This window comes from Acytostelium subglobosum (genome assembly GCF_000787575.1).
Source record: "Acytostelium subglobosum LB1 DNA, scaffold: scaffold22, whole genome shotgun sequence".
Lineage (NCBI taxonomy): Eukaryota > Evosea > Eumycetozoa > Acytosteliales > Acytosteliaceae > Acytostelium > Acytostelium subglobosum.
The window spans coordinates 16,493-29,174 of record NW_012236511.1 but is presented as its reverse complement, the minus strand read 5'-3'; the positions used below and the strand labels follow the sequence as shown (position 1 = coordinate 29,174).

The 12,682-nt window shown below is 44.0% G+C and overlaps 6 protein-coding genes across 6 annotated transcripts; 3 read left to right on the top strand and 3 right to left on the bottom strand.

The window, feature by feature from the left end:
* Window positions 1–567: 567 nt before the first annotated feature.
* On the top strand, window positions 568–3,576 carry SAMD00019534_093160 (hypothetical protein; the record flags this gene model as incomplete). Its single annotated transcript, XM_012895241.1, has 5 exons — window positions 568–1,052; window positions 1,138–1,722; window positions 1,793–1,988; window positions 2,063–2,395; window positions 2,461–3,576. 5 exons carry the CDS (start codon window positions 568–570, stop codon window positions 3,574–3,576), a joined length of 2,715 nt encoding a protein of 904 aa, XP_012750695.1.
* Window positions 3,577–3,776: 200 nt separating this feature from the next.
* Window positions 3,777–5,293, bottom strand: SAMD00019534_093150 (hypothetical protein; the record flags this gene model as incomplete). The annotated part of the gene is made up of 2 exons (XM_012895240.1): window positions 3,777–4,036; window positions 4,117–5,293. The coding sequence occupies 2 exons, from the start codon at window positions 5,291–5,293 to the stop codon at window positions 3,777–3,779; spliced, it is 1,437 nt and encodes a 478-aa protein (XP_012750694.1).
* An 883-nt stretch (window positions 5,294–6,176) lies between these two features.
* Window positions 6,177–7,164, top strand: SAMD00019534_093140 (hypothetical protein; the record flags this gene model as incomplete). The annotated part of the gene is made up of 3 exons (XM_012895239.1): window positions 6,177–6,336; window positions 6,406–6,894; window positions 6,977–7,164. Coding segments are annotated over 3 exons (837 nt in total), but the record flags the coding sequence as incomplete, so codon positions are not given.
* A 155-nt stretch (window positions 7,165–7,319) lies between these two features.
* On the bottom strand, window positions 7,320–8,015 carry SAMD00019534_093130 (hypothetical protein; the record flags this gene model as incomplete). The annotated part of the gene is made up of 2 exons (XM_012895238.1): window positions 7,320–7,707; window positions 7,795–8,015. Coding segments are annotated over 2 exons (609 nt in total), but the record flags the coding sequence as incomplete, so codon positions are not given.
* Window positions 8,016–8,664: 649 nt separating this feature from the next.
* On the top strand, window positions 8,665–9,492 carry SAMD00019534_093120 (hypothetical protein; the record flags this gene model as incomplete). Its single annotated transcript, XM_012895237.1, has 3 exons — window positions 8,665–8,742; window positions 8,816–9,227; window positions 9,311–9,492. The coding sequence occupies 3 exons, from the start codon at window positions 8,665–8,667 to the stop codon at window positions 9,490–9,492; spliced, it is 672 nt and encodes a 223-aa protein (XP_012750691.1).
* A 237-nt stretch (window positions 9,493–9,729) lies between these two features.
* On the bottom strand, window positions 9,730–12,584 carry SAMD00019534_093110 (hypothetical protein; the record flags this gene model as incomplete). Its single annotated transcript, XM_012895236.1, has 3 exons — window positions 9,730–11,849; window positions 11,916–12,203; window positions 12,284–12,584. Coding segments are annotated over 3 exons (2,709 nt in total), but the record flags the coding sequence as incomplete, so codon positions are not given.
* Between the last annotated feature and the right edge of the window lie 98 nt (window positions 12,585–12,682).

Genomic DNA, 12,682 nt, shown 5'->3' with positions numbered 1-12,682 from the left:
TGAATGAATGCATGCATGATTGAATGAACCAAGTCAGCAAGAGCCACGCAAGTGATGAAGAGTGTGTGTTTGACTCATTCACCTCAAATAAAATAACTTCATAAAAAAGATTGATGATGGTGAGGTGTTGTTGTGTTTGCTGAGGGTCCAATGAAGTGATGATCATCACACTTTCACTTCATTTCATTCATTCATTCATTCATTACATCCTCAATACATTACTTATATTCTATAATATATTTGTTTGCTTAAGGAGTAGTGTTTTAATAGGATTACACACATAACATAAGCATCGATCGATCATGGTATGTGTTCGATTGATTGATTGATCAATCACAGTAACAGTGACAGACGACAGACAGGGACACTTGAACAATTGATTGAATGAATGACTGACCGATATGCAACAACAATCATATTATGTAGCCTCTCAGGTTGGACATAAAGAAGAAGTTATCTACACGATCAGATCGTGTCAAGTCTGTGGATATTCATCCAACAGAGCCATGGGTACTATCATCGTTGTATAATGGCAATGTGTTCATTTGGAACTATGAGACACAGAATATGGTCAAGTCATTCGAGGTGTCGCCGGAGAACCCAGTGCGTGCCGCCAAGTTTGTGGCCAGGAAGCAATGGGTGGTGACTGGCAGCGATGACACCAACATGCGTGTCTACAACTACAACACGATGGAGAAGGTCAAGACGATTGAGGCGCACGCCGACTATATCAGATGCATCGTCGTCCATCCCACCCAGCCCTACGTGATCACAAGCAGTGACGACATGTCCATCAAGCTGTGGGATTGGGAGCGCGGCTGGGCCAACATCCAGGTGTTTGAGGGACACAGCCATTATGTCATGAGCATCGCCATCAACCCCAAGGACACCAATGTCTTTGCCACGGCTTCCCTGGACAAGACCATCAAGGTCTGGGGACTGACCACATCCACTCCTCACTTCACCCTCGAGGGGCACGAGAAGGGAGTCAACAGCGTTGAATACTTTATGGGTGGAGAGAAGCCATACCTTGTCTCTGGTGCTGATGACAAGTATGTATAACTTCATGTATCCAGATGAAGAAGCCAGCATCTCATGACCTAACACGATCACTCAATCAATCAATCAATCAAACAGGACTGTCAAGATTTGGGACTATCAATCAAAGACATGTGTCCAGACATTGGAGGGACATAGTAACAATGTGTCGGTGGTTTGCTTCCACCCTGAGCTGCCACTGATCGTGTCTGGATCGGAGGACGGCACTGTCAAGTTGTGGCACGCAAGCACCTATCGTCTGGAGAAGACACTCAACTATGGAATGGGTCACGTCTGGGCGATGAACTTTATTCGTGGCAGCAACTTCATCGGTCTAGGCTACGACGACGGTACGGTCGTCTTGAAGCTCGGCAAGAACAAGCCACCCGCTTCCATGGACCAGGGTGGCAAGATCATCTGGGCACGTCACAACGAGATCCAGATCGCCAACCTCAAGTCCACATTCGACACTGAGGTTCAAGATGGTGAGAAGCTGACCTCTCTACAGGTGAAGGACCTCGGCAACTGTGAGATCTTCCCACAGAAGCTGCATCACAACAGCAACGGACGTTTTGTCTCTGTCTGTGGTGATGGTGAGTTCATCATCTACACTGCGCTCGCCTGGAGAAACAAGTCATTCGGCTCAGCACTCGAGTTTGTTTGGTCTGGCGTCGACTCTGGACAGTAAGTAGTTGCATCCATCCATCGTGACCACAACAAGTATTAACAATGTCCTCGTCGTTGCCACACTCAGGTACGGAGTAAGAGAGAGCACATCAAGAGTCAAGGTGTTCAAGAACTTCAAGGAGACACACAACTTCAAGCCATCATTCTCGGCGGAGGGCATCTTTGGTGGAGCCCTGCTGGCCGTTAGATCGACCAACTTTGTCTGCTTCTACGATTGGGACACATGTGATGTCATTCGCAGGATCAAAGTTTGTCCAAAGAATGTAAGTTGTTGATATTGATTGATCAAGCCCATCACGTGCTAATACATACTAATCAATCAATTATTGACATATAGATATTCTGGTCAGAGGATGGTGAGATGTTGGCCGTCACTACCGATACATCTGCCTTTATCCTCAAGTACAACAAGGACACTGTACAGAAGTATCTGGAATCAGGTCAACCGATTGAGGAGGAGGGCATTGAGGACGCATTTGATGTCATCCACGAGATCGAAGAGCGCATTGGCACCGCATGTTGGGTTGGCGACTGCTTCATCTATACCAACCACTCAAGCAAGCTCAACTACTGCGTTGGCACTGAAGTTGTAACAATATCGCATCTCGAAAAGCATATGTATCTCCTTGGATACCTTCCAGAAACAGGCAAGCTCTATCTGTCTGACAAGGTATGATCATTCATCGCATCCAGAGACCCACGGGCGACACTCACTTACTCATTCACTCATTGTAGAACTTGAACATTGTCAGCTACACACTGCACATTGATGTCATTAACTACCAGACCGCTATCTTGAGAGAGGACTTTGATACTGCTACCAAGCTGCTGCCAAAGATCCCACAGGACAAGAGGAACGCCATTGCTCACTTTTTGGAGTCGCAAGGACACAAGGAGATGGCCCTCGAGACATCAATGGACCTCGACCACAAGTTTGAGCTGGCCATTCAGCTGGAGGACCTAAAGGTCGCACATTCAATCGCCTTGAAGTCCGATTCAGAGCAGAAGTACAGACACCTTGCCGATCTGGCGTTGACCATTGGAGACATTGCGCTGGCAGAGAACTGCATGAAGAAGGCTGAGGACCTGCCAGGCCTGCTGCTGTTGTACACATCGGTTGGCGACTTGAGGGGCATGGTCGAGCTGGCCAAGCTCGCCGAGAAGAAGGGACAGACCAACATCTGCTTCCTCTGCAATCTGCTGGTGCCAGGCAACCTGAAGCAATGTCTGGACATCCTGTCCAACAGCGGCGCACACTCTGAGGCTGCACTGATGTCGCGTACCTATATACCAAGCGAAGTGCCCACTGCCGTTGAGAGATGGCGCGAGTCACTCAAGTCCATCAGTCCAAAGATTGCCGAGTCATTGGCCAATCCCACCGAATACCCCAACCTTTTCCCTGGCTACGAGGCAGCAGTGGAGCGTGAGAAGTCCGTCCACTCGGCTAGAGACACTGCTGTACAATCCGCAGCAGATCTCCTCAACGATCTTAACCTTTCATCATCCCCAGCCGTTGTCCCTCAACAGGTCAGCCCACCACAGCCAGCCGCTGCCGTAGTGGAGCCACCAATGAAGGCCGCATCACCAATCAGCAGTGTCGATCAGCTACTTGGAAACATTCAGCCCTCCCCACCAACTGTTGCACCCACCATCAGTGGCGAGTCGTCGCCTGGCAGCTCGAGCTTTGAGAACGTGCTGTCGACTCCTCCAAAGCAAGTGTCGCCACCCGCAACCACCCCTTCACCTGCTGTTGCACGTGCCCCACTGTCACTTGACATGGACGAGGAGGACATCCCACTTGACTCTGACGAAACTGCTGCCCCAATTGACAACCAGAACAGTTTGATCTAAGCACGCATCCAATCATTCCTTTGCCCTCAATACCGCTCTTGCAACCATCACACATCATCAATCTCCCTTTACATAAACTACTACATTAAATTACTACTTAAGTCAACAACCATGCTGATTGATCATGACAATAATAGATTAGTTGGGTTGTTTATTCCTTGAGGTGAATGGAAGGATGAAGGTAGGACAGTCCTATCCAATCAATGGGTGGACGGTGAACAGCATGAGAGTAGAGTCTTCAGCTGTGACTGGATGATATCGTTTGTTTGTTGCAACAGTGCATTTCGATTGGACAGCAACTCCTTACTGCTTCTCAACCTAGATGTGTCATCCATAAGCTGACCAATGGAGATGGTAGCCTTCTGGCCAAGTGTCTCTAGCTCACCAACATCCTTCTTGAGCTTCTTATTCTCGCTTACCAATATCTCTCGCTCCCTTTCCATTCTCTCAACCTTGGTCACTGGAAATCAAACAATCAATGTTAGTTGAATATGTATGTGATTGATTGATCCAGGGTACGTCGCGAACATATATACTTACACAACTGTCTGATTGTCATTGATATTGAGTATGCTGATGCAGCAAGATCTTCCTCTCGGTTGGTAGCATCACCCATAAGTCTTTGTTGCTGTTGTTGTTGCTGTTGCTGCTGTTGCTGTTGCTGAAGCTGTTGTTGTTGCTGTTGCTGCTGTTGTTGGTGAAGCAGAAGCATTTGTTGTTCTTGTTGAAGTTGATTCCTGCGCCTTCTTTCAAAGTCCTCCATACTGCCATTATTATTGCTGGGGAACATTGATTGCATATGTTGCTGTTGCTGTTGTTGCTGCTGTTGGGTTGGAGCTGATTGCATACTATATTGTAAGAACATCTTGTCACTGGCACTACCCTTCATAACATTGGAATTATGTTGTTGTTGCTGTTGTTGTTGCTGTTGGACGCCAGGAGGGTAAATGACACCCGTCCCCTTTGGACCAGCAGCTGCGGCAGCTGCTTGGAGAGCCAGCCCCTTCTCATCCAATGACTGGGTTCGCTTTCTTCCTCTGTTTCCATTTGGAGGTGGTATCTGTTGTTGCTGTTGTTGTAGTAGTAATTGTTGTTGCAACTGCATTTGTTGTTGCTGTTGTTGTTGCTGTGCAGATGTATATTGGACATTGTTCTTATATGGTGACTGTGGATGATGTGGTGTTGATGGACGTCCCATTACATTGTTCCCCGATGGTACCAAGTCTTCCTCCTGGGCGACTGACGTAGCCTTGGTAGTGGATGGTGTAAGGGGCAAGGATTGATTGCCCGACTGTCTTTGGCTTGATGGAATAAAGATCTTGGAGTTCTCACGGCCTGGTGCGACATTAGGGTCATCATTGGCCAGGTTAACCAGACTCTCTTCAATATAGCGATCGTCCGAGATATCATCATCGGTGGCTCGGCCCTGAATGTTGTTTGTCTTTGGTTTGTTGTCCATCTCTTCCAAGTGTCCACTCCTTCCAATCATCTCCGGAGAATGAGTATACTTCTTGCCCAAAGATCCACCACCTTCACTCCTTTGGGTAGTAGGTGTCTTTTCATTGTTGTTTGATTGTTGTTGTTGGATTGTTGGAGGTGATGATATTGGAGTGTCTTCTGCCATTACCAATGACTCATTGTTCCTTGTTCTATTATTATTATTATCAACTACATTGTTGTTGTTGTTGTTGGCAACTGATACATTGCCAGTGACCATTTTCTCATTGTCACTCTCATTCTCTATTTCCAACATCTGGTCATCATCAAAATTTGGCTTGTTGTTATCTTCATCCTTTTCCCTTGCTTTGGACAATGCAACTGGTATTCCACTTTCAATCATTTCTTTAGTCTCTATCTATCTCTAATATATGTATATATACTTTTTGATGTAATAATGTATGTAATGATTATTATGATGAAGGTGATGGAATGAAGATGATTATGAATGAGCAAACAAGCAAGCTCATCCTGTAAAATACAAGAGTATTAGTATTATGAATGAGGCAACAGCATCCATCCATCCCTCCATCCAGTCAATAGTGGCAATAGAGAGCAACAGGAGGGTGGTTCACCACCTTATACACATAAGTAATATATCAGTGTGCTAGAGAGAGAGAGAGAGAGAAGATGGTAAAAGAAGAAGGATGGAGAGAATAGAGTAGTGAGAGGTCTTTAAGATGGCCACATGTGCGAGTGCGAGTTGGTAAATGAGTTGGGGATATGTACATGATGTGTGTATCCTCTCCCTTGTTTGTTTGTAGGAGTAGCAATGATGGGGTTGTGTGGTTTATGTAGGTGTTGGGTCATGGTGGGGTGGAGCTTCTTTTATGTGTTTGTTGTCAATGACATCATTAGTAACACTACTACTTTGGATGAATGTGTGTGTGTGTGTAGTGGTAATAAATGTTTGTGTTTGGAGAGATTATCTGTTTTGGCTCATTATTATCTCTTCAAGGTGATCCATCCAAAAAAATAAACTTTATTCAAATTTAATTAAAAATTCAAGACGTCAGACGAAGCACGAGGATGAAGACAATGAAAGTGAGATGGGGGGTAGTAATGTTAATGTATTTGAATACATTATATATATAAAGTGATAGAGAGAGATATACAACACAATGAGTGATACGATGGAGAAACAACTACCTGTCGTTAGCTTTGAATCAAAGGACGACAGCAAGAAATATAGATCAAAGAAGAGAAAGGAGAGGAAGATCAGGAAAGAGAAGGGACAGGTCGTAAAGAGAGTACAAAAGAGAGGTATGCTATAGAGAGATATGTGTTTGATTGTATCGGTCGCGACACTAACTAACTCAATCAATCAATCAGAATATCAAAGCAGTAGTGAAGATGAATCAGGAGAGGATGATGATAATGATGAGTTTGAAGATGATAATGTTGAAGGAGGAGGACAAGTGAATGGTGATGATAATGATGCTGCTGTTGAGGGCAATATTAAGAAGAAGAAGAGACAGGAGGTAGCTCCACCTGTAGAACAATCAAAGGAAGAGAGATTCTCAAGTGTATTGTCATCGATCTTGAACAAACAACCAAAGAAGGACGCACCAATCTTGGCAAAGTATAAGAAGGCCGATCAACAAATTGCAGAGGAGCAGAAACACGAACGACTGGCCAAGCAAAAGGCCATTGAGAAGAGAATACTAGAGACTAAGGATCACAGGACCATCGAGATACTGATAACAAACAGTGAGCGAGATCTAATGAAGACCGCCAAAAGAGGTGTAATCAAGCTATTCAATGCCGTGTCCAAACATCAACGCGATACAACTACAGTGGAGCTAGACGACAAGCCAAACAGTATGTTATGTTATGTCGGCACTCATACAACCTCAATTCGACTCAATCATACTAATAACTCGCGATCGCGTCAATTCAAATGTAGTGTCAAAGAATCAGTTCCTGGACAAACTAAAGTCAACAAAGAAGGAGCCTTCAGTAAAGGTGGAGGTCAAGTCAGAGCGCGATGATGATGATGAAGGAGGAGAAGGTTGGGATGCACTTAAGGAGGACTATATGTTGGATGACAATGCATTCGAAGCATATAACGACGAAGATGATGACAATGAACAATGATCAATGATCGAACTATATGTTGACCATCACACCATCTAAATGTTGACTAGATCTATCTGTTGTTGTGTACATTCTACGCAAAAGTAGACTATCTATATTATTATAATGATGTTGATGATGATGAACCATCCATCCATCTATCGATCTTAGACATTATCCTCGCCATCAGAGTCATATTCCTCTAATATTAGAACTGATTGATTACTGCCAGATAGAGGAGATGGTGAATTGGATTGAGGCGTCGAGTGTGAGGATGACGATGATTGAATGGAGGTGATGGGCGGCCTCAGTAGTATGGGCGTAGAGTCCAACTCTTTGGCTCGGGCCAATGGTATATCCATCAATTCCTTTCGCATACAAAGGTATTCACCGAGTATTGCCATCACTATCATACATATAATCTGAATGATCCACCATGATGCCGTCGAAGGGAATCCACTGAATATCGAGACCATCACCAAATGTATAATCGTCACTGTTGCAGCATGATCCAAGCATTTCTTTGATCGTTCAACTATATACTTTAAACAAACTGCACTATATATATCATCCATTCATTCAATGTCAGTGTCTATGTTCATTCATTCAATCATTCAATCAATCATTCAATCATTGTGAACATACCCTAATAAGGCATTTAGAAAGAATGATATTGTTACAACCCAACCAGCTTGATTATGTATATGTAGTGCATGGTATGAGAATATCTGTTCCAGTGATAGTGCAGACAAGAATATAGAGTCTAGTATATATAATGATCCTGCTAAGAATACATAATATAAGCATTGTACTGATATTATCTGTCCAATTATAAGCTTGGGGTCCCAAGCATACTTATAAAACATGAGTGTATGTGTATTTTATATATAAATAAATAATGTATAGTAATAATAAACAGAGGTACTAATAGTGTAACCGATGATGATAATGATGATGATGATGTGTTTGTTTGAATATGTGTGAAAGTTCAGAATTCAATGGAAGACACCACCAGGTGGCTGTCTTGGTTCAACCAAACAACAACAACACTTTGGTTTGATTCATTGTTTGTTTGTGTATAACTCGAGTGTACTTATAATTCAAGAGATAATAATAATAATAATAATAATAATTAACACATAATGAGTCATCAATCATAGATATTATTATCAGATTCTCTTTTAATCACAATGCATTTTTGATTAGTGTCGTTGTTAGTTTGATTTTTTGCCCATAATTTTCGATCACAGTGATCGAGGAATGCATCATGTTTTGTCGACCAATCAGACAAAAATAACTGATCAAAACAACGAGAGTTGCCTCAAAAGGAAAAAAAATTAGACATGATGAGGGAAAGTTTCCAACTCCTAGAACGATCAAGGAGCACCTCGTCATCATAACTAAAAGGTTGATTGTCATTTGATTCATTCAGTATCACATTCAAACATATAACATTTTATTTATATCTAAACTAAAAGATATCCAACTAATTTAAATTACATAATAATAATAATAATGAATTTTAACAGACTTGCAATTGTTACATTTGCCTTATTGTTCCTTTCATTTGGTCTCCTAATTGGATCATACCTGGTATGTAATCATTATTTATCAATCAATCATTCCATCCAAACTAACTCAATCACTCACTCGCCACTCAAAATAGACTTATTGGACCAAAGTTCAAGTAGACAACCAATTGGGACCAGGTGTTTTAACGTTCTATGATAGTGCCACTGAGGAGAAGATTGTGGTTGTTGATGGTCCAAATGGTGATCAAGAGAGAAAGAGCACCTCCTGGGAAAATATCTACCAGACTCTGTCCGGCCAACCAATCAACAGACTTCACGAGCGTTCAATATTCCGTGCCTCGTTGGCCTTTGCCATTATTGCCTGGATTGTCGAGTTGCCCATCCTCATCCTCATCGGACTGTCCATCTTTAACGTGTTCAAGAACAAAAAGTTCCGTGTTGGTCTCTGCATCAGGCTTTTGTTGGGTGCTGCCATTGCTCTCAACATCATCTCTGTTGCAATCTTTTCAAAGATTGCTGACTACAGAAATAAGGATTGTGTAGATGGTATGTTTTATCTCTTATCATGGCCTGTCCACTCATCATAAATCTATACTAACTCCCACTCACTCATTCAATCAAACAAATAGCTTATGACGCTGACAATGTAAGATGTACTGGACCATTCTACAACCATATGATCGGTTCCGATGATAATACCAAGGTTGGATTGATGCCTGGATACCCATGTGTCATCTCATCTACCGCCTTTGTAATTGTTAGTTTCATTGTATCCTTCTTTGCCACTTTCCAGATTGGCAACGTCCAATAATCGGACACTCAGTTTTGATCTGTCAATGATTAAATTGATCAATCAAGATAGCTGCCCAGGGAATATATATATCTTGGGCATATTTAAATATTTAACAATTAAACTTATATAATTCATTAATAATATAGACCTTTGGACTTAATAATAGTTGTTTCTAATATCTTTCCAACACTTTGACATTGTTGGAAGAAGACAGATTTATTGTGGTACCACCCAGATCATCTGGACCAGCTACTTGAAGTTGATCAGTGTAGCGTACTTCATTAGCTCAGAGTAGGTGTTGTGTGAGCTCTCCTTGTATGATTGCTGAACAGATTCCACATTGATGAATGGTGGCAACTCGATTGTTGTTGGACCATTCACAGAAAGCTTGTCAATGCCTTGCTCGATCGAGGAGGTTGAGGCCAAGTCACACACCTGTTTATGACCAGCTTGCAATGATGCGGTGAACTGATCAAACTGCTTCCTGATCTCGAGCAGCACCTCGTCCCTCTTCTTCTGCTTCTTGGGTGGCATCACCTTGTTGAGTTCACCAACGACATATGACAACCAGGTGGTTGTCTCGAGATATGTGCTGACTAGTCTGATTCCTCGGCCCAGAACTGACTTGTCCTGTTGTTGCTGGTGTATATAGGTGCTCAAGGCCTTGTGGAGTGACATGACGGTGGCCATCAAGGTCTGTGCTCGTTGGTTATCCTCTTGTTTGTGCGCAGAGTTGATTGATGTGCGCTGTTGATAGTAGTACTCAAACATGTTTGATGTGATTGAGTTGATGGCTTGTCCAAACTCCTTGTCATTGTTGATGGACAATGTGTCTGAATTGGCAGTGGCAAGTACACATCCAAGCCCATTGAATATTGCGTTCAACTTGTCCAACTGTGATCGATATTCTGATGTCAGCTGATTGGTCGACCTGACCAGGAGGGAGAGTATGAGACGACGTGCCACAAGTTGATTCTTGGCGACAGTCTGATCATTGTTCCACGTGAATGCGCTGAATGAGTCAACCGCTGCGGCGTTTTTGGCTGTGTTGCCATGATGCTCCGACGAGTCCCAATGATCCAGAACGTTCAGATCCTGATTGAATGTGTATTGCTGCAACTGCTGCTCGGTGGGCACGTCGTAAGACTCCTTGGGGATTGAGTTGAGCTGGGCGCGGGCGTCCTCGGGTTTGCTGGCGTGGGCGATAAAGAAGTTCATCAACTGCTGCTCGGTCAAGTTGCATGCGCGCTGGAATGAATGCACGATGCGGGCCATGAACTTGCGGAGCTCAAACACCTTGGTGTACGACTCGTTGGTGTAGCTCTGTGCGATAAAGTCGGGCGTCGACTGGTTCTCTGTGTAGAACTTGTGGCACTTGTCCAAGGATGCGGCCATCGCAGTGAAGCTGCCCGTGCGAAGTACGTCGTCAAAGAAAAGGTAGGACAGCGTGTCCCATTGGATGTTCTTGACGGTGAGCTTCTTGATGTGTTCCAGCGCACGCGAGCTGGCGCCCAGTCTAAAGTACACGTTGATCAACGCGAGGTTGAACTGGAAGTTCTTGCTGCTGGACTTGTGGCCATACTCGAGTATGGCTGCCGCCCGTACCAATGTGTCGAGCGAGCCGTCGCGTTGATACACGTCGTTGAGTAGATGGTAGCTGAGAAGCAGCAGGTCGTCGCCCAGAAGTCGTTCGGACGACTGTTGTGTGGCCAAGTTGGTCACACGACTCTTCTCGTACTCTGTGAGGAATGTGGAGACCAAGGCCTCCACCTCCTTGCCCGACATGTTGTACTGAAGACCCAGTGCACGCTGTATCCTGTACACGTTGGACAGCTGTGCGATCCTGTCCTGCACGTGGTCCGCGACCAAGGCCAACAGGTCGGCCACCAGCTTGGTCCTGTCCTCGACAGGTGTCTTCTCAAGGTCGACCAGGTACTTCTTAAAGTCGTAGAAGAGCACAGGCTTCGTTCCAAATCGCTTAAAGTATTCGATGAGCAGAGGCGTGATGGGCAGGCCACATCGCTTGGTGAACTCGATCTCGGCAATGAATGGTCCACGGATGGGCTTGGCACTGTCCTTTGGCTGCATCGATCTGATCCATTGGAACATCGCGTCCTTGTCCACATCGCCAAGACTCTGCATCGCATCCATGTAACCAAGGTAGCATGACCACTCGTCCGGTTCATACTTTGTGATAATCTCCTTGAAGCTCTCTGCGGCCTCCTTATGCATGTCCAACTTAATATAAAGATTGGCCATAGTCTTCAAACGTTCTGGTGCATAAGTATACAATCCTCCCAGCTTCTCCTGCATCACCTTTAGACACTCCTTGTACTTGTTCTGCTGCATCAAGATAGTCTCATATATGTATGACTCTGTTTGATTGATTGACGACGTTAGTGTTGGATCGTGAGGACTCAGGCGCGACACCATGAACATACCTTCGCTCGTCTTGAACTTGTCGGTCGAGTAGAACTTCTCGGCCAGCTTCTCAGCCAACTGGATGGAGAGAGTGCTGGAGGGGTTGTCAAGGGCCTGTGACAATGTTGTCATCAAGTACCAGAAGCTATGTTTGTTCTCTGGGAAACTCCTTGATAACTCAATAGCATACTTTTGTTGATTCTTCAGATCATTGTTCTTTGTACAAGTCAAGAACACTCCCTGCAAGTACTTCAACTCCTTTGGATGCTTCAAGTATGTTGACTCCCATACCTTGAACATCTTGTCCACTTCAGTATCATTCATTCATTGAGTTAGTATGATTGATTGAATGAGTGATGTATGTACACTTCACTAGGTTACAACATACTTTGATTGACTGATCGATAGAAGTAGTGCACGTTTGATAGGATGTTGTCTTCGGTGTGACCTTGGAATGCGACGGTGTCCATGTTCTTGATGGCCTCTTCGGTATCACCTAGCTTCTGCATTGCAATTGACTTCAATACAACAACCAATGGATTGTTGTCCTTCTTTGTCAGCACAGCATTGCATAGCTTTAGAGCATTCTTGTAGTTCTCACTGTCCAATGCCTGATAAATAGCATTGACCTTGTTATTACTGCTCATCCCTTCTTCTTCTTTGTCTACTACTACTACTAATTGTAATTGTTATCTGAACTGAATGGTGATCAACAAAGTGATCTGCATGATCAAGTCCAAGTCGTTAACATGGGGTCATCATTCATTTTGAACGAACTTCCAACTTT